Source organism: Armigeres subalbatus, chromosome 2 (assembly GCF_024139115.2).
Source record: "Armigeres subalbatus isolate Guangzhou_Male chromosome 2, GZ_Asu_2, whole genome shotgun sequence".
NCBI lineage: Eukaryota > Metazoa > Arthropoda > Insecta > Diptera > Culicidae > Armigeres > Armigeres subalbatus.
In genome coordinates, this window is record NC_085140.1 from 337972420 (window position 1) to 337992396 (window position 19977).

General features: G+C 38.9%; 1 protein-coding gene across 4 annotated transcripts in view; it reads left to right on the top strand.

Annotated features, from left to right (window-relative positions):
- LOC134212819 (metabotropic glycine receptor) overlaps positions 1-19977 on the top strand; it is a 282981-nt gene that overhangs the window by 252426 nt on the left and 10578 nt on the right. For 2 of the 4 annotated variants that reach the window (XM_062691023.1, XM_062691025.1), the window contains exon 11: positions 7211-7231. The exons of the other annotated variants lie outside the window; for them this stretch is intronic. In XM_062691023.1, coding sequence (XP_062547007.1) covers positions 7211-7231 — 21 coding nt within the window. The remainder of the gene's footprint in view (positions 1-7210; positions 7232-19977) is intronic. 4 annotated transcript variants of the gene reach the window in all.

Below are 19977 nucleotides of genomic sequence, written 5' to 3' on the forward strand. Positions count from 1 at the left end.
GACCTCAAGTCACTAAAGTCACTTTTTCTCGTGAAAAGTCACTATTTTCAACTATTTTTAAACTATTGACTAAGATTTTTTTATAAAGCTATATGTATCCATCAGGAGATGCTTTGTTAATGGCGGAAATAAAATTACGGATCTTGGAAAAATGCCATTTAACTCACTGCTCTTATTGGCATTTCACCAGTAGCTAATTGAAAGTGTTTTATGTCACAATTTATAAATTGGTATACAGTCATGTAAGCAGGAGAACGAGTTTTTTTTTATCCAAACTTTATGCTTTATATTAAGGGGGAGGAGAATTGATTCCTTGGGAGACTTGATTCTCTCCTGTTTTACTAAGAACTAAACTGCCCATGATCGCATATTTGTAACACTCGCATTTTTGTTCATTTTGTAAAAAGCCTGTGAATCGTTCTCTAAGCTCAATTTATTAATGGATCTAATCCCACAACAGTAAAATAGGCTTTACTATCTTGCTTATCTGTGGTAAGCTGGAAATGATCGAGTTTGTGGGAAGGATTAACAAACGATTTAAAAAATCAACCAAAATGCATATGTCACAAATATGCGATCATGGGCAGTAAGATCCTCTAGAGAAATGTGGCGAGTTATTCTTTTAATTGACAACCTTATTTACTCTATTATTTACTGTGTTTTGTTCATCCTGAAGATGTTTTTTAGTGGCCACGCAAAATTAGAACAACTTCTCCCAATAATGATCAAATGATATCATTTTTTCACAGCACAAATCCATAAATATGCTAAATAATCTTCACTTCGACAAAATAAATTCCCGGGTTTTTCCCGGTTTTCCCGGTAGGATTATCAAAATTTTCCCAGAAATTTTTAAAAGTGCCTGAGAGAGTTTTGATTATGTAAAACAATGTATTTTATTTGAACAAAGAGAATAGTTTCTTGGTATATAAAATATACAACATTATGCTTATTTATCAATTCATTTATTTGATAATAAGCATTGAATTCTAACATTCTAACAGACACATGACTCGCTGTAAAAGACTTCAAGTTCTAACTACTATTTTGTTCGAAAAGCTTTTGAGATATTGATTGCACTCTAGAATCTATGTGGCAGGAAAATAATGAAAAGCGCACATATCGATGATTTCGTGCAATACTGGCACAACTCAAAATACTTCACTTTTGACATTTTGATTGCAAAACACAGTATAAACAGTATAAAGTAACACTTGACAAAGACTCAGGTCGAAATCCACAATTAATGCATTGTTATGCTTATTTTAAAATTTAATGATTTTTCGAAAAAAATGTATACCTCGAATTAATTGATTTTTTCAAGTTTATTTTTATAAAAACACATAAAAGTAATCCTGATGTATCAACACATACAAAAGTATCCATGGAATTCGTAATATCAACAAAAACATTTATAATTGAAATTTTTTAACGTTGTTTCTGAACATTTTCAGATTTCGAATTGTGCCTGTATTGCACAAAACCGTTGATATAGGGAAACAATATTTAAAAAATTACAAAATGATTCATTGATGGGCCATTAAAAAAAATACCTAAAGAATTTCTTATGTCTAATGTTTTTATGCATTAAAACTAAGAATCGAACAGTCTTTTGCTGTAAAAGGTAAGCTAATACTTTATTTTCAGTAAACCTATCTTCTACTGTCGTCTACTGTTCTGTATTCGGTAGATCTTATATTTTTCAGTATATACCTTTGGTAAATCTTTCGTAGGCGCACCTTCTTAACTGAACTGTTCATTATTTAATTTTAAAAAGATTATGAAATAAAGGTAGGAAGTCTGAACAGTTTAGTGTGTCAAAAATATATCAAATAGCAGTATTGAACGACAAGCGACCATAAACTGGTACCTGGAAATCTGCGTAAATTGCAGGAAGCTCCCATGGAATTCCAAAAATTTGAATAGACTTCAAGTTCCTGAACATATGAAAGCAATGGAATATGGATTCTTCGCAATTTAATCAGAATATTTATTGTAAATGTAGTAAGGATTGCTAATAAAATTTAAGAAAATTATTTAAAGCTCGTAAGACTTTTTCGAACAAACACTTGAAAATAAGCAGGAATTTGAAAAAAAAAGGCGATAAAACTTTATTAAATATCGGTTGAAGACCTAGCATTACTATAAGTCATTATCAAAATCCAAATAGGCTAAATGTTGGTGAAAACTTATGAGAAAGGTATTGTACGTGGATTTCCCTATTGGACCCGACCGTTCGAAATGTTCGCTCTTTGAACAGTCGTTTAAATCGCCGTTTTCACCTTCACACCCGTTTTCATAGTACAATCTGTTAAAACTTACAAGTTTTCCCACGTGCTTTTTGCTGTTTCCCTCGGACTTTTTTTTCGATGTTTTGACAGACAAGGAACAAAAAACAAGGCAATCTATCAAACATTTATTGAATTTAGCAAACCTTGTTGCAAAAGGGAACGTTTGAAATAGGCAGGTGAACCGACCTTCGAAGCCATTGGTCAAGTAAATCCACAATAATTAAAGGAATTCTGATGCAATTATACTACTAAAAATTTAATCAAATCAATATTTACTTAAGCATGCATTAAGAATGCAAACCTTTCCCTTAAAACTAATTCCCTTTTCTGATAGAGCTTAATCTGTTGGATACATATCGGCACCAACATTTCAAAAGGGCGTAACTGCTTTTGTAAACAAAAGCTTCTCACGCCGCTGGTGGGTTAATTTGAGCCCACCTACGCAATCCAACACCACTGATGGAAGCATCGAATCCTCTTCTTTTATTTAATGGTGCTGGATTGCGTGGGTGAGCAGTTGAGCACAAATAAGCCCACCCAGAGACGTGAGAAGCTTTTGTTTACAAAATCAGTTTCGCCCTTTTGAAATGTTGATGCCGATATCGTTATTTTCTCAGAAAATGCTCGCTTCAGAATTAAAATTCTCCAATGTATTTTCAGTGCGCACGCTCCTGTGGCTCTGGCCTGGTGTGCATTTTTTAGACAGATTGATATGACATTTTTAATATTCAAATATCCCTCTATTAGTTGCACTTAATGAATTAAGAACAGGCCTATGCTAAGAGCTCATGTTTGGCGTAGCCAACACCAACACCAACGACGAGCAACGTACGTCAAATCTAAAAAAGTTTAACATCATAAAACATCCAAATTCAGCTTTCTTCAATATGCAACTTTAATCGGGAATATTCATTAAATATGACTAATGAGTTTAACTGATTCAAAACTTATCTACATGATCAATTTTGATTTAACTTACATGGAAAACAACAATTTGTCTTTTATTTCACCGTGAAAAGCTTGAGCAGAATTTAAAAATAAATCCTGCTCTTTTATTGTTGCGGATATTTTTAATTATCAAGCTACAATCATTGGTGTTGTTGACATCTCATGCAACTGACAGCGGTCTATCTGCACACTGTGCCCGGGACATGGTGGCTATTTTTAGGCTAAGGGAGTTAGATAGGGATGTCTATAGCCTGATTAAGAATATATAATCGTCATTAAGGTGATTATACAATGAAGCCAGAAATCGGCCATTTTGTAAACCACGTGTTTTTCCAATATTTTTTTTTTTTTTCAAGAGCACGAGATTAAAGAACTATAACGCATATGGGGCTGAAATAATGATAGATCGTTTGCTTAGTTATGCTATCATAATTTGAGTTTCGGCACTGTACGAAAACTATTACGCCAGATTTGGGCTTTTGGAAATGTATGTAGATAAACGTGTGGTGAATATGAAATTCACCACGGGCTTCATTCTATAATCACCTTAATCAAAGAGCAGAACTTTTTGCACAAAATGTAGGACTACACTGTTTGCCTTCCAATGTTTGTTTACAACCAATAATATTGGTTTGAAGATGCTGTTTATCGAGTAATTCTCATAATTCATTTCAAATAAACAGCTTCGAATTCAAGTGTTTTAAAGTTATAATCAAATCTGCTATATTATAGAATTAACATATACTTTTGGATTAAAAAAATGTATATAGATTCGAAAAAAAATCTCGGTGACTTCCCGGGGTTTTCCCGGCTTTTTCCCGGTGATTTCAAATTCCCGGGTTTTTCCCGGGTGAATGGCCATTCTGAAAAATGCCATCATTCCACCACAATTTCAGGGTTTTTGGGATTTTGAGTTGTTGCTTCAATTTGAGGAGACTTTATCCCTCGTTAGGCATCCATATAAAAATTTGTCTAAAAAATATAATTTGTTCTCAAGCGGCTTTTTTTTGTAGATTTTGACAGATAAGTAATGAAGGGTTTGCTCTAAACAAATATTTTTTTAGAAGATATCATATAAAGGCGATCAAGTCTCCCCAATTTTGAAGATTGCATGCGCTGGCGAATTCCATAGCAAAAATCGTTCATGAATACGCACAGCAAGTCGGAAAATCTGCATATTTTGGAGCAAAAAAAATTAAAAGTTCAGAGAGCATGGTCCTCATTACAAGCAGGAGGTCGAGCGTTCAATCCCAGGCTCGTTGTACATGAATCTTCGAAATTTTTGTATTGTTTTCTACCAAAACGATCCTACTGTTGTTCCTGTCTCACTAAAAATTTCAAAAACATCCGTGGCACCTATGGCAAATCGTAGAGTTCTCTGCATTCTTAAGTAGGTGTTCATCGTAGGCAATGATCGTAATTTTCACTCATTCTCACGAGAAGAGAATGCTCATTCACGCAGATTATTGCCGAGAAATAATTTTCAGTAAAGAAAAACAGGTGTTAAGAGTGATAACCATATTTTCCAGTGGCGTAAAAATTTGATTTGCTTGCAGACTACTTATAGTTTTGAGTTATCCTGCTTTTTACTGATATTGAGTGAAATTTCCGTGGGGTTAAAAGAGAGAGCAATAATTTTACTTAGTCACTGAGTAGATAAAAGTTAGCGAGTACGATTTTCGTTTCTCTTCTGAGTTCGTTCTAAGAGAAAAGAGTGAGTGAGTGAAAAATGTTTTCCGCCACAAATTACGAAAAAACATTCTTCTTCGACTCAAAAACGCTTGATTTCGTCTCATCGAACTTGCAATCGAAATTGGAAGTCACTATTTGGTCACTTTTTCTGCAACTGAAAGTCACTATTTGGTCCCTTTTTTCGTCAGCTTTGGTCACTAAAGTCACTATTTTGAGTGGCTTCGGTCGCTACCAGCCCTGCAATTTGGTGGGTCACATGCCCCAGCTTAGCTCCGCCAGTGTAGGCGTCTCGTCGAATCATTTTTGTAAACTCAACACATCTCGTCATTAAGGCATCTACGATAAATTTATGACAACTAATTATTATAGTCAGCAATTTATACTCTAAAGACTAAAAACATAAATTTCAATTAAATCGGAACCATGAATTTGTATGCTAACATACCGAATGCAAACGAGCGAATATTTCCCCCTCATCATCCAACTTTACATTTGGAAACAACCAATTGAGTGCCGCCTGCCTCACCCATCGAAACCACATCCTAATCTTTTGCTCAAATTTGCTCTACATGCACAAATTTTGAAACACGAATGCCGTATAGCGCATATCGGCACCAGTTGCACTGCAATTTTGAAAGTTAAATTAGTGCACACGTCAGGGGCACACACACAAACCTATAGCCGGCTAAGGTATGCATATACGACCCGAATGATCCGAAATTCAAATAACCATGAATCCATATTGAATGTGGCAATTCCGCTGAATAATGCATACGCTTCCAAACCTTCGATCAGCAAGCAGCAAAGCAAACCTGGCCCATACCCACATATCCTGCTGGGGCACGCATGTTGTGCCCCCCGGAGGGAGGGTGGGTGCGAGCTTTGTAAAAGAATCGAAATCAATTTCTGCTGCATTGGAAATTTATGTTGTATACTCTTACAAATGTGCAATTTCATTTCGATCTTCGTTTTTTTTTTCCTTATGTGTGACGGTATAGTTATTCAGGTTGTAGAGTCATTACATTGACATTCACCCGCCCACCCGTTCGTTATGTGATATTAATAGTTAGTTTGTGCAGAAAAAAAACTGCTGTTTCTCATCAAGAAAGTTTTACTTTTCCAATTTCATTTCGATTATGCTGCATTTTCGCTCTTTCGCCTTCCGTAGTTTTTGTTCTTATAACAAAGGTGCTTTTGCGGTTGCTCCCAGAGAGATGACATGGTACTTTGGGGAGGAGGAATTCGGCACATTTCAGCATCCGATTGGATTGATTTATTTTTGCGCTGCCCCACTTTCATCAGCTTTTATTGATGTGTAAATAATTCTTTTTCACTTCGATAGTTGTGTTTTAAGTTTTCGATTTGGTTCAATTTTATTTTCTCTCACAGTACATTGGCATCCGATTGGAAACCGAAAGAAAATTATGATAATGCGATTCAGTTTCTTTTTTGATTATCATGCTGTCTAAGACCATGAACGATAGCGATAACAGTTGGCGAAAATATCTAGGTTGATGCGGTTCGGTATCACTTCTGATTTATTAACTTATCAACTGTTTTCATCTGCATCTTTTGTTTTTCAATTAAGAATTTCCTTCGTGCATAACTTGGTCTTATTACTCATACCTTCAGTTTACCCCAAACGAAATTTTGTTGGCATTCCATGCTAGATTTGTTTTAATTAATTCGTTACTATCCTTCACACCAAAAGCTCACATGGAGCACCTTATTTCTGCCTTATCCATGCTGGCTAAGCTGAGATATCTGCTCTGGATTCTGGATCACATTAAATGATATAAGGTTGGCATTATACCTTAGTTTTTCTGGATTCAGAAAAATCAAGATTAATGGTATCATTCTTGAGTTTTGTAAATTTCAACTCATTATTATTTGATTTTGTTTTTTCAAAGAACTGCGAAATTAAAAACGTTTAAAACTCTAAAAGTACCATTCATAAATCACTAGGTGTGTCACTTCGTTAGAACGGTAAGCTTATATTGTTTCAGGTTCCAGTAGAATTGTAAATTTGTAATCGAATTCCGCTACCAATGATAGACTTTGATCATAAATGGTTGTTTGTTTTTTCTTCTTTTCTCTTTCTCTTTTCGATCACACACCACCACTCACGATGACTCCCATGACTCCCACATAAAAAAAAACATTTTCCAACAAAAACTCTGTGCATGTCACGCCCACCCACTTAACAATACTGACAACCCAAAAACCGTAACCATTACTGAAACAATCTCAAAAACAAATAAAACCGAATTCATCTTCAGAAAAAAGGAAGCAGAGAAAAGGTAAATTTTGTCATGTTTACCCCCCGTTTCTATCCGTACAATTTCCTAGCATTTGTAATTAGATTGTTTGGCGCTCGCGTTAGATACTCAAACTCCCTCATGATTGTTGGCATTTTTTTCACCCCATACCCGAATTGAATCAGAGGAAAAACGGGCCTGTAATCGGTGAATAAATTACGCACACCCCGCATCAACAACAACGTGGTGAACCAAACAAAAGATGAAGGCCTTGTTAATAATGATAATGATATTAATATTACCCGGAATGAAGATTAAGGAACTGAATCCACGAACCATTCTGCGCAATTTGAGACAATTTTAATGAGCTATTCGCATACATCATAGTCGAAGTTCTTGAGCTACATTTTCCCTGCATTTAATGGAGTGGTTCATTTATCGATTTATTTTTAAATTTCCGTCATCCGAGTGACAATAATCGACGCCAGGAAGACGGCTCCCACACCTGGAAACCACATATCAAACCCATCAATAATGGGGTATAGGAATCTATACTATGAATAAAGCTTTTGCTACCCCGTGATTAGCTGCAATCAGTGATATTGCACTGAATCAACTGAATGACTGACAGAAATTGAGCAACAATTCACACAGTATGTAGATTATCGCAACTCAGCTGCCAAAAAATAGATAAAGAATATTAGAAGGTGATCTTTGGCATTCGAAAACACTGAATATCATTGCTTCCCACTGAAGGTCACAGTACGGAGCAAACAATGGATAAATAGGGCTACAAAACATTTTTTGGATCCGGAATCACTTCGAAATGTGATGTATGTATAAATGTATCTGCTTTATATTAGGATGCCCATCGACGTTCGGATTTCTCATCCATTCACGCGATAACGGACTTCTCTACATCAATTTCATCCGAACAACCAAGTGTTGCTCAGTTAGCCTCTACCTACAAATTGAAATGTATCTGCCGATTCGCCACGATAAGGTTCAATACAGCAGTTTTTATTTTTACTTTTGGTCAGTCAGGCCATGCGGTTTTATAGTTAACGCTCTAAACATTTTAAGCTTCAGTTCAATCAAAGTTAATTGCCTATTTCCGGGGATTAAGGTCACTACTGACGGAATCTAAGTTTCAAAGTGCTCGCGTTTTCGGGGGCACACCACTCGATACGGAAGCAACGCTCAACTGTCATTTTTATTTTTTTACGCATGCTGCGACGCAGCAAAACTGAATCAACAAAAATGACAGTTGGGCGTTGCTTCCGTATCGAGTGGTGTGCCCCGAAAACGCGAGCACTTTGAAACTTTGATTCCGTTAGTAGTGACCTTAAACCACCCGACTTGGACATCAATATACAATGTTGTGAAAACTCATATGTGAATATGTACGTTATGTGGAAGATATTGATTTGGAAAATGTATTGGAGGTAACCACTTTCCCTTCGATGGGACTCGAACCCTACAGTATGAGTTCGAGTCCCATCGAAGGGAAAGTGGTTACCTCCAATACATTTTCCAAATCAATATCTTCCACATAACGTACATTTTCACATATGAGTTTTCACAACATTGTAAATTTTAAGCTTGTTTTGGCTTCGGACCCAATCACGTTCCTAAATTTTTTAATTTGCTTTGTAACAGATCTGAAACAGTGACGACAATTAAAAGTTGGCAAACCGGGGAGTTATATCTGGCGAGCCAGGGGTCACAAATTTAAAGGGTATATGTACATCCTTAAAATACGAGTTTCCATTCGATTATAATAAGGGGCTGTCCATAAACCACGTAGACTCTTGAGGGGGGGGGGAGGGGTTTCGAAAAAGTCTACGATAGTCTACGAAGGGGGATGGGGGGGGGTTTACCAAAAGTCTACGTAGACTTTTTAATTTTTTAAACGATTTATACAGCAGCTTTGTGCGAAGTTCACTCGTATGATTTTTTTTCAGAATTTTCCGGTTTTCTTTCTCCATAGAAATGTAATGAATTTCACTGAAGTAAAAATCATGGATTTCACCAGGAAATTCTTCTGTGTTGAGCAGGAAAATTCTCCAAAGGAGAATTTGGAAACTATGGAAATTAAATAATGTTGTACTTCAACGGTTTATTTTATTTACAAAGGAAGCAAAAAAGTCTTTAAAATGCCCAAAAGATATTCTTTGGAACTTGTAAAGGGGATTCTCCGAAATTTCCATGAGAAAACCTTCAAAATAGAGTCCCCGGAAAATTTTTCTTAATTTCGGAAATTCTTCGGAATTTTTGCGAGGAATTCTTTGGATATATAAGGAAAATTCTTCGAAATTCCCGTGGATAATACTTAATAAATTTCTTCGTCAGTTCTAATGCAAATTCTTTGGAATTATCGATGGAAAATCTCCGGAATTTCTAAATAAATTGCTGAAAACTTCCACGAGAAATTATTCGATTTCCCCACCAAAAACTGTTTGAGTTTCCACAACAAAAAATTGTTTGCAGTTTTTGTAAAAAAGCCTTTTCGTGAATATTTATTCGATTTTTTAACGAGAAATTTGCAAAAAAATTAACTGAAAATTCTACATAATTTCAACCAAATATATCATTCAGAAACGATTTTCAGTTTCTGTTGCATTTTGTTCCCATTAATAGTGGTACATGTGCATTTTGTTCACACAAACTCGAAATTTGTCAAGAAACTTCACATATCATTACTACCTTTAGGAACACCAGTCATAACACGTTGGTAAGTTAAATTGCAGAAAACAGCTAATTCGAATTTTATTTTTGAGGTTTTTGGAAAATGCGTCTCCTGTAAAATTTACTCAATGTAACATGTACCACTTTCGCTGGCACCGGTTCATATATCGGAATGTCCGATTAAACTTAAAATTAGCTCGGGAAATAATTCTACATTATAACGGAGAAATACTTGGTTTTTTTTAACGGGGAAACTTTTGGAATTTAGAAGAATATTCTTGGGATTTCAACAGATGATTATTTAGCGGAATATTGCATGAAATTTTCAAGAAAGGCATCGGAATTATCACGGAGAATTATTTGGAGTATGTATTATCTAGAAGCTTTCAAGGTTATCAATTGAGAAATTTTCACATAATTTCCACGCAAAACTTATTGGAATTTTAACTCGAAATTTCTAGAAATTCTGAAAAATCTTCGGTTTTCACATATTTGAACCGGCGTTCAGAATTATAGGACAGATGCGTGACAGATTTGAGGCAGTGGCGCGCCGATGCGAAAGTGTCGGCGATGGTGGCGCACACCACTAGGAGGGATCGAATGCAACAGAAATTAAATTACTTGGCTTTGAAATTTGGTTTCTGGAACTATGGACAGAAGATTAAATTTGATTTCCTTTCAAATTGATTTTTGTTTTGTTGGATTTTGTTCAGTTTGATTTAATTATGTTTGAAATTCGAGTCTTATTGTAACATGGAAATGGATTTGATCAGCTGAATATTGCTTGAAACGTGGTAGATTTCCATATTTTTCCTTTCGCATATGATGTTTTGTAAAATTTGGAAAAGTCTAGACATCAGTAGACATCAAGGGGAGGGGGAGGGGTTTCGGAAAAGTCTACGAAAGTCTACTAGGGGGGACGGGGGGGTTTTCTTCTTCTTCTTCTTCTTCTTCTTCTTCTTCTTCTTCTTCTTCTTATTGGCATTACATCCCCACACTGGGACAGAGCCGCCTCGCAGCTTAGTGTTCATTAAGCACTTCCACAGTTATTAACTGCGAGGTTTCTAAGCCAAGTTACCATTTTTGCATTCGTATATCATGAGGCTAACACGATGATACTTTTATGCCCAGGGAAGTCGAGACAATTTCCAATCCGAAAATTGCCTAGACCGGCACCGGGAATCGAACCCAGCCACCCTCAGCATGGTCTTGCTTTGTAGCCGCGCGTTTTACCACACGGCTAAGGAGGGCCCCACAACGGGGGGGTTTTAAAAGGTGAAATTTCGGTCTACGTGGTTTGTGGACAGCCCCTAAAACAAAATTAGGGTGTGAAAGGAAACACTCGGCAACATTCGTCTAATTCGAGGTTCACACACAGGTGGGAGGTTCAAATCCGGCCAGAAGAGATCGTCGAACCAGAAGAACGTCGTCGTGAGTCTTCAGCAGAGGGAGAAACCGCTTTTGGAGACATCTTGTCTTGCTTTGACACATGCACAGCCAGTATTGAAAAGCATCCTGGAAATGTCGATTGTATTTCCGAGTATTTTCTTGTCTGCATTAATATTTACGGCATATCATAAATATAACACAAGTATTAAAACGGCCTGGCCCACCATGCAGGCTTGAATTTTGGAGACAATCCATAACTCCCCGGCAATCAGATTATTTAGTAATAAATAACATGATCAACTAAGCGTTTTACATCCACGAAAGGAAGAAACGGGGACAGCCGTACCAACCGTTTCACATTCAGGGGGAAGATGATTGACGAATTGTTGGAAGAGACTTTGCTTAGAAGATTAATGTACACTCCTCGACGTCTTGGGATGGGACACAATTTTTAGTCTAGTGCACTGGCTCATACACTTACTTATGGATCCTGTACACCTCCGGTGGTACAAAGGGCCGACTTGAAAGATCTCCATCCTGAACGTTGTCCAGTATAAGACCTACTTTTTGACCCCGGAACCTAAAAGCTCGGGTTCGGAGGGAAACCGGCAGCAAACCCCAGACTGCTGGTCTAGAGCCAACGGCAGTCTTTGGGGCGGGTGCTCAAGACCTCTTTTGGATTCCGGGTCTCAGGGCGTACGGACGTTGGGGAGATTTCGGATCACGGAAACCTATATCGTACGTATTACTTACGGTCAAACAGCGCTTTATTGGGCTCCACACACAGGACTATCGAAAGGGCGGCTTCTTGGAACGGATCGGTGACGGAATAGCGACGACGAGGATAGCGATCGTCCGATGGCGGGGACGCTCCAAACTGCACGGACAGGCAAGAACTTCGAGAGATTATTTCACCGGGCCAATCGGCGGCGAGGAAGGGGCGGTGCGTGGACTTCTCGAAACAAAGGCGATGGTGGCGGCCACGTTGGATTACGGCGATGACGGTTATACGATGACGGCTTTGTACCGGGTGGTGCCGAGAGAACGTGGAGTGGCCCCAAGGGCCGATCGTCGGCTGGATGACCGCTGAATGCCTCTGGGGCAGACTGGCAGCGTGGGTTGGAACTTGGCGAACGTCACGGAATTGATCCCAGCGGAGGTGCGCTGCGATGGCGTCTTTCGGGAAACAGAATGGCGGCTTTGTTGGAGGTCGTCTGGTTCGAGGCTCGTGGAATCCAGTCAGCTCGCCGGTAGCGAACGTCGTGTCTTTCACTTCAGGGTTTGTGGCAACAGTCGGGTTGCAACGGACGGCTTGCAGCGGCTACGGCGCGTCTATGGCCAGCCAAATACGCTTGGATGTCGGTTATCAGCCCGATAAACCGGGTGATGGATTGCCGAAAAATGTCACGAAACACGACTCGGATCCGTTCGTCAACTCACTGACGGGTTTTTAATCCACCTTTCGCAACCGGATCATTAAAAAAACGTGCGTATACTGCGAGCTACCGGGTATCAAAAAAACCTCTTCACTTTCGATTTGCTTTTTTTTTCCTAGATGCTTCTCAAATCAGGAGTTAACATCAACTGTCCACTCACGCCGTTTTCCAGCTCTTTCCCGCCCAAAACTCATCAATCGATTTCATTTTGATCGCTCTTCATCAGTTCAGTGGATCTGTTCACCCACTCGGCACCCAGATTCTACGTAGCGCACTGGTGCGCTACGCGCATATATCGACTGCCCCGTACCCATGCGCGTCGATATGAAATGACCGTTGCAAATCGAAGGAAACTGAATAACAATATTTGTCCCTATTTTCCGTGATCAATGTTTTAGAATTAGTGACAATTGTTACCCGCCGGTAACACCAGCTATCGCTTTAACCTGTTGCCAGGTTAGATTTCGGTCGACTTCTTTTATTTCTTTATTGAGGCTTCGCCGTCATGAGCCTCTGGGTCTGCCTCTGCTGCGATGTCCCGAGTGTGGCCGACCCAGCCCCACTTCCGATCTCGAATTTCTGTTGCTATCGGCCTCTGGTGACAACGACGAAGGAGCACGTTGTTTGAGATCAAGTTGTGAGGCCACCAGGCCCGAATTATATACCGCAGGCATCTGTTGATGAACACCTGCACTGCCGCTAATCGCAAGTCGAGCACATCTGAACTTTTGGCAATTTTGAGTATTTATCATATTTCACTTTATTTTCAAATGTACTATGCGTTAGGCTGTTCTATTCGAGAAGTTTGTCCTAGAAAAGTGGAAAAAAATACCAAGTCAAATTGTCCCATATGGAAAAGTAATCGGAAGACAGTCATATCGAGTCACTTCGTAGAATGGCATACAAATTGATCATATTTGTTCAATACATGTGCTCAGAACACCTCTCAAAGACAAAATCAAATCATTTCGAAAGAGAAATACGGAAGAAAATTGTGTTTTTCCAGATGTGCTCGACTTGCGGTTAGCGGCAGTGCAGCCGTTGAGTGCTCTCCACTGATACACACCATGTTTCGCTAGCGTATAACAGCACAGATTTCACGTTAGAGTTGAAAATTCGTATTTCGATGCGTTCACTTTTCTGCCTGTTTTTTCAGATATTTTTTAAACTCGCTAAGGCAATCTTTGCTTTCTTGATCCGTGCGCATATGTCGATATTGATACCGTCGTCTGACGCCATCTGGCTACCAAGATATTGGAAGCTTTCAACATTCTCCACTGATTGCCCGGCTACTGTGAAACTGGAAGGGGTCACCGTGTTTACATCCAACGATTTTGTTTTGTGAACGTTGATGACTAAACCTGCCGAAGAGGAGCGCTCCGCAAGGTCGTTGAGCTTACTCTCCATATGAGAGCGCCGTTGAGCGAGGAGTGTAACGTCATCAGCCAATTCGAAGTCGTTTAGGTGCTCCATGGTAATAGGTTGCCATAGCAGCCCGCGGTTTGGTTCACGGTCAATCGCACCTACCAGAATCTCGTCGATTACGATGAGGAACAGTAACGGTGATAGAATACATCATTGCCTCACACCAGCTACGACCTCGCCAGTTATCGCATACAGTCAGGTCACCCTTTTTGGGTATCTTCACTAAGATACCTTGCATCCAGTTGACCTGGAAAGTTGCGGTGTCCCAGATATTAAAGCTTGATCCACTTAGAATTTGGACGCACGAAATTAGACATTTCTTTGCCGAAAAAGTTCATAAAAAGGTGGGTCAAGTGTTATTATAAGGGAATTTAATAAACTTTGAAGGATGAAATCTCATTTCGGATTTCGGCATTTTGGATGAAATCTCGGCCTTTTCTCTCAATACCACTCGTTTTTTTGCACAGTAGAACGCTCAACTTAATCTGTCATTTTTTCACACCACTTCTCCATATAAGATGGTTTTCTAATTGTTTTGCACCATTTCTCAAGTTTCCTTATGATAATTGCCTAATATTTTTCGTTGGGACGAAAATTTGGGCATTTTAGTGGGTTGATAGTTTTTTTAATAACGTCATTATCATTCGGTTCATACCATTCCATCACATCCCGTCTGTAATGGCAGCTTGTTAAGTCAAGCCAAAGCAACACCGGACAGTCGTGTGATTGAATGGATGGCAAAAATCGCTTCGGAAGACACTCCTCCTTGTATATTTGCCCATTTATGGTCGCTCCAGTGATGAAAACTTTAGTTTTCTTTCCATAACTGCAGATGCTTTGACATACCATCAATTTGTGGGCAATCTTGCCTGCATACACATATTTGAATTTTTCTGGGGCATTACCCTTCCGTTTAGCAGGGTATCATATGTGTCCCGGGAATTGAAAGTCAATTTTAATATTAATTTCATTACTCATTAAAATACATCAATTGTACTTGCTCGACCAGCATTCTTGCGCGATGTTTGGCAACCAGGTTCTGTTTCAGGGTCCTGTTGGGACGCTTACTGACATCATACGACTTGAAACCTTCACGCCGACAGATTAGCCTTCACGCCGACAGAAACCTTCACGCCGACTAGATGAGCTGTGCTGTACGGCGGCGCAGTGAACTTTTTCGCTAAATCATTCAAGGGAATCCCAAAATGGTTCCGAACTGCTCTGCAGACTTTCACTTGTTGTTTCTGGTCGTATGTTCCACTTCTACTTTTGTTTTGTGCTACGCGATCCAGCAATAGTGTTTCCCGATAACGTTTGACAGTTTTTACAGTCGATTTCGCTAATTTTAGATTACTTTGAAATCATTTCTCCTGACCATGATGGATTTCCAACGTGAGTGTGCAAAATTTGTTCGCATCTCTCGCGTTCCATTTTCGATAACTTTTGAACGTGAGCATCAATACTGATGAAACTTTCACCATAAATTAAACAAACCTTCCGCAACAATGTGATGTATTTTACTTCTCGGTACGGCCACCAGAGGCGCCGCAGTAATTGGAAAGAAACGGCCAAATACTAAGTGGATCGAGCTTTACGAAATAAACGATGCAGTAGTTGAGCGGATGCCATGGGATCAGCTTTGAGCATCTGATATGCATCTCTAGCAGTGATGGAGCTCCGGTATTAACGCGTGGCACTTGAAAAAGTTGTTCGAAGTGCTCGAACCAGCGTTTCAGCTGGTCAGTTGGGTCGGTCAATAACTGATCATTCTCGTCTTTTACAGGCATCGTTGCATTCATCTTCGCCCCGCTTAAGCGTCGTGAGATATCGAAGAGGAGGCGAGTGTCCCCGGTTGCTGTGGCTCTCTCTTCTTCGTCGGCCAGAGAGTCTGCCCACGCTAAGACTTTAGCTCCTCTGGTTTTTGATCGCTCTATCGCGGCTTTGGCTTCTCTTCGCTCCTCTATCTTCCTCCAGTTCTCATCGGTGATCCATTGTTTTCTCTGGGTGCGCAGTTCGCCCAGATTGTTCTCGCGGGTGGCGATGAAGGCATTCTTGATGGCGGTCCATCAGACGCGATAACGGCACTACGTTTATTCCGTACATCAAGAAGGCTGGTGGTCGATTTGATTTTCGTGGGGAGACCCACGTGACCTTGTGAACCGGTCGATGCCTCCCGATCACCATGTAGTTATTACCACCATTCTGCGAACAGCTCTCCGTTTTCGCTCATTTCTCCGAGACCATGTTCACCTCGTGTGTTCACCTCGTAAACCAGAGTACAGCAGAACTTGTCCCGACGGCGTTCTGTGTTCTCCAAAGTTTGGCCAACGGACTTCACTCAGTCCCAGGATCTCAAGCTTCATGCGGCAAGTTGTGCCAATTTACCCTGCTGGGCCAAGGTTCCCTATCCACCGGGATGGGGCTGCCATCTTAGGTATAGTATCCGGGGAATAGCATTTCATACTCAGCCGCTGGATACCAGAACAGACGCTGTTGGAGCCGCACCTCCTTGGTGAACCGACGCTCGATCCTTCGGATCAAATTTGTTTAAAGTCCTACCCAACACCAGGACTAGCTTAGTGCGCTTTGAGCGGCACACGGTCGCTTTGATAGGGCTTGCTTGGGGACACATGCAGCTTTTATAGAAGTTCGACAGAGCCCACTGTCGAACCCCACCACATCCTAGGCACCCTTTCACTCTACCTGATGTCAGAAGGACAATTGTGCCCAGGCTACACTACCAGCTAAGTACGCAACCCTTAGATGGCGGTCAATTGTCATCGGAAGACCCGTGCACAGTGTTTTATTTCGTCATTTTCACGATCAAAATACAAAAACTCGAAAAGTGTTGATTTTGGATATAGGGTTTATTCACAGAAGTTTCAAGATATGTTCAGCAAAAACATGTAATTTTGCTTGTTTAACAACTTTGTAGAAGAGACGGAAAAAGGGAAAAATCATTGGAAAGAGAATGAAAAATAAGATTTTTATGGGGTTTTTACATAAAACGTCTTAAGTTTGTTATATATAAATGATAGAAACTCGGGATGTTCAGCAAAGTTGCTCGTATCAACATTTGCTACAACTTTACGGAAGACACTACGTGTCTATCTCATTCTGGTGGAAAAATAATTTTCTCAACTCACTTTTAGGGGGATTAATCATCAAACTGTTTTTATCGAAAGATGCGCTCATAAATATATTGAAACTTCTGTGAATAAACCCTATATCCAAAATCAACAATTTTCGAGTTTTTGTATTTCGATCGTGAAAATTACGAATTAAATACTGTGCCGTGGAAGCATGAGTATTGGAACTTGTGAGGACCAGAGCTATGTTAGGCGCTCCTTCCCAGATGTCAACTCACCATTCCGTAGCCCCGTACAATGGTATCGACGTTATTATATAATTTTTCAAATATTTAGTCCCTTCATCATTAATTCCCAGTAAAATTTCGATTGTTCTGATCAGTGTTGTAAAATGTCATTTGTATTAGTTTGTATAATTTTCCCAGAACTTTTTTCAGAAGTTAGCTATTGATTCTTGATGTATGATGAACTTATAGCGCTTAAATGTGCCTACAATTTTGTCTAACAAGACATTGCTGTAAATATGTAATCTGGGGCGTGGGAGGCAAAATGTCATTCAAATGACATTATGTCAAATGATACGTGACATTTTGGAGAGTTTTTACTCTCCAGCCGTAGATGTTATATTCAGAGCAATGTACCCTGGAACAAAAATATAGCCCTACTCAAGCGTTATGAGTACATCTAAAATTATGATGTAAATTTTACTTATGAAGAAAGTTATTAACAAATTAGTCAAATGACATGCAGATGACATTTTACAAGCCTGGTTCTGATCACTTACAGAGTATCCTAACCGATAGAATGCATAATCACACAAATTTCATAAGTTTAATTCTATGAAACTGTTTGTAGTAGGGTATCCAATCATGGTTTGAACTAATGAAAAGCGTATCATGGTTTGAACCATTTTGAAATCAGTAGAAATAATCATCTTATTGGCAGGAAATGAACCTAAAACAGTATGAATGGCATATTTAGGTATATTTAGGTATTTAGGAAGTGATAGAGTTTATTTAAACATTCGTACATATTGTTTAAGTAATAAAATAAAGCGATTCGAAACGTCCTGAATTTGCGCTAAATCCCCCCACCAGCGCAGTGGCATAATTTCAAAAAGCTCGTAAAGGACGCATTTTATGACACAGGAGTGAGATCAATATATCAAAAGAACGCAATTTTTATCTGTAATCGATTGACACCATCATACAATTGAGAAACAGTTTCAAATAGTTAAAATAGTAACATTTATACAAGGTAAAAACTGATCATGGTTTGAACTAAACTCGTATCATGGTTTGAACTTTGAAATGCAGTCATGTTCTGCTGCTATCCGCTAGGAGCGCTGCATGCGTCTAGCTGGAGCATTTTGTTTACATTTCCAATATGAAAAAAATCGCAATTTTCATATCGATAATTAACTGGGTAGTGCGGATAGAATCGATTTGGTTGTCAAACTGAAGCCAAAATTTTCTATTGTGCCGGAGCCAAACATTGAAGATTGTGGTTATGTTCGTTTCTGGTCTAATAATGAGAAGTATTGTTATTATTTTGGGAAAAAATAAAAATAAACTTTGTTTGAGTTTTGTATTCTTTGTAACAAATATTCTCACATTATATTTCGAGTGAAAAATTAGTGGGAATGCAACTAAAAAGCACTCGGTACGAAATTTCACGAGATTCAGCAGCTGCTTGGAGCATGAATGTATGTAAACAATCGTAAAGTCATGTAGAGTCTAGCGCATTTGTGTGACCTCATGCAGCGTGGAAAGAGAAATTCGGAGAGCGGGAAATGTTTGACAGCCATGTAACTGCAAAATAATTTTGTTCATGGGAGTGATTTCAAAATATCCCTCTGCTCGCTTGAGCGCAGAAAAGCGGCTCTATCCGCAGCACCCAGATAATTAAGTAGATTTTCACACGTTTCGAGTTACTAATCTAATGCGAGAAGATGAATAGTAAAACAAATTTGCTTTTCTATACATTTCCTCAGCGTTTCATGCATGTGATTGGTATTATATTTAGGAGCTGCTGGCTGCTGCAGTAGTTCAAACCATGGTACGAATTTAGTTCAAACCATGGTACGAATCAAAGTTATGTAATTATTAAGTTTTTTCAATGAAACTAAGCATAAATATGTGCACCCAGGATGTTTTTAGAAAGATAATGAACTAAGCTTCCATATAAACTAGAAATCGTAGTTCTAACATGTCACTTTAATGAAATAAATCAACTTTGTTTTAACGGCTCATCTAAAACCCGCCATTTGGTTCAAACCATGTTTGCTTCACTCAGTTAAATATCCAAAGAAACAATGAAACCTTCGAGAAAGTTTGCTTCTATAAAGATAGGTAGAGGGCAAACTCAAATTTGTCCAACAGTATAACGCAATATGATTTGAAAATTAATCGCAATCAAATTTATTATCTCAACGAAGATGGAACTCCGAAACTTTACCCCTTCCTAAAATGATATCACCCCTCAGCTAAATTGTATTTCAATTCTTGTTCTAATGAAGAAAGAGGTGGAATAAGATTCACCATCCATTCCCATCAAAGGGCAAGGAAAGTGACTTTCTAAGAAGCTTTTTTGTAAATCTGTTTAAGAAGGATCGCAACCGTTAATGGATTTTACATCCGCCAATGAATATTCGAAGAAAAGAGTGCGAACTTGTATCGTGTAGAAGATAATAGCACTGACTGAAAGATGTTGTTTACCTTCAATAGCTTTGGGCAGTAGCAGGAACGAATGTTTTGGTATG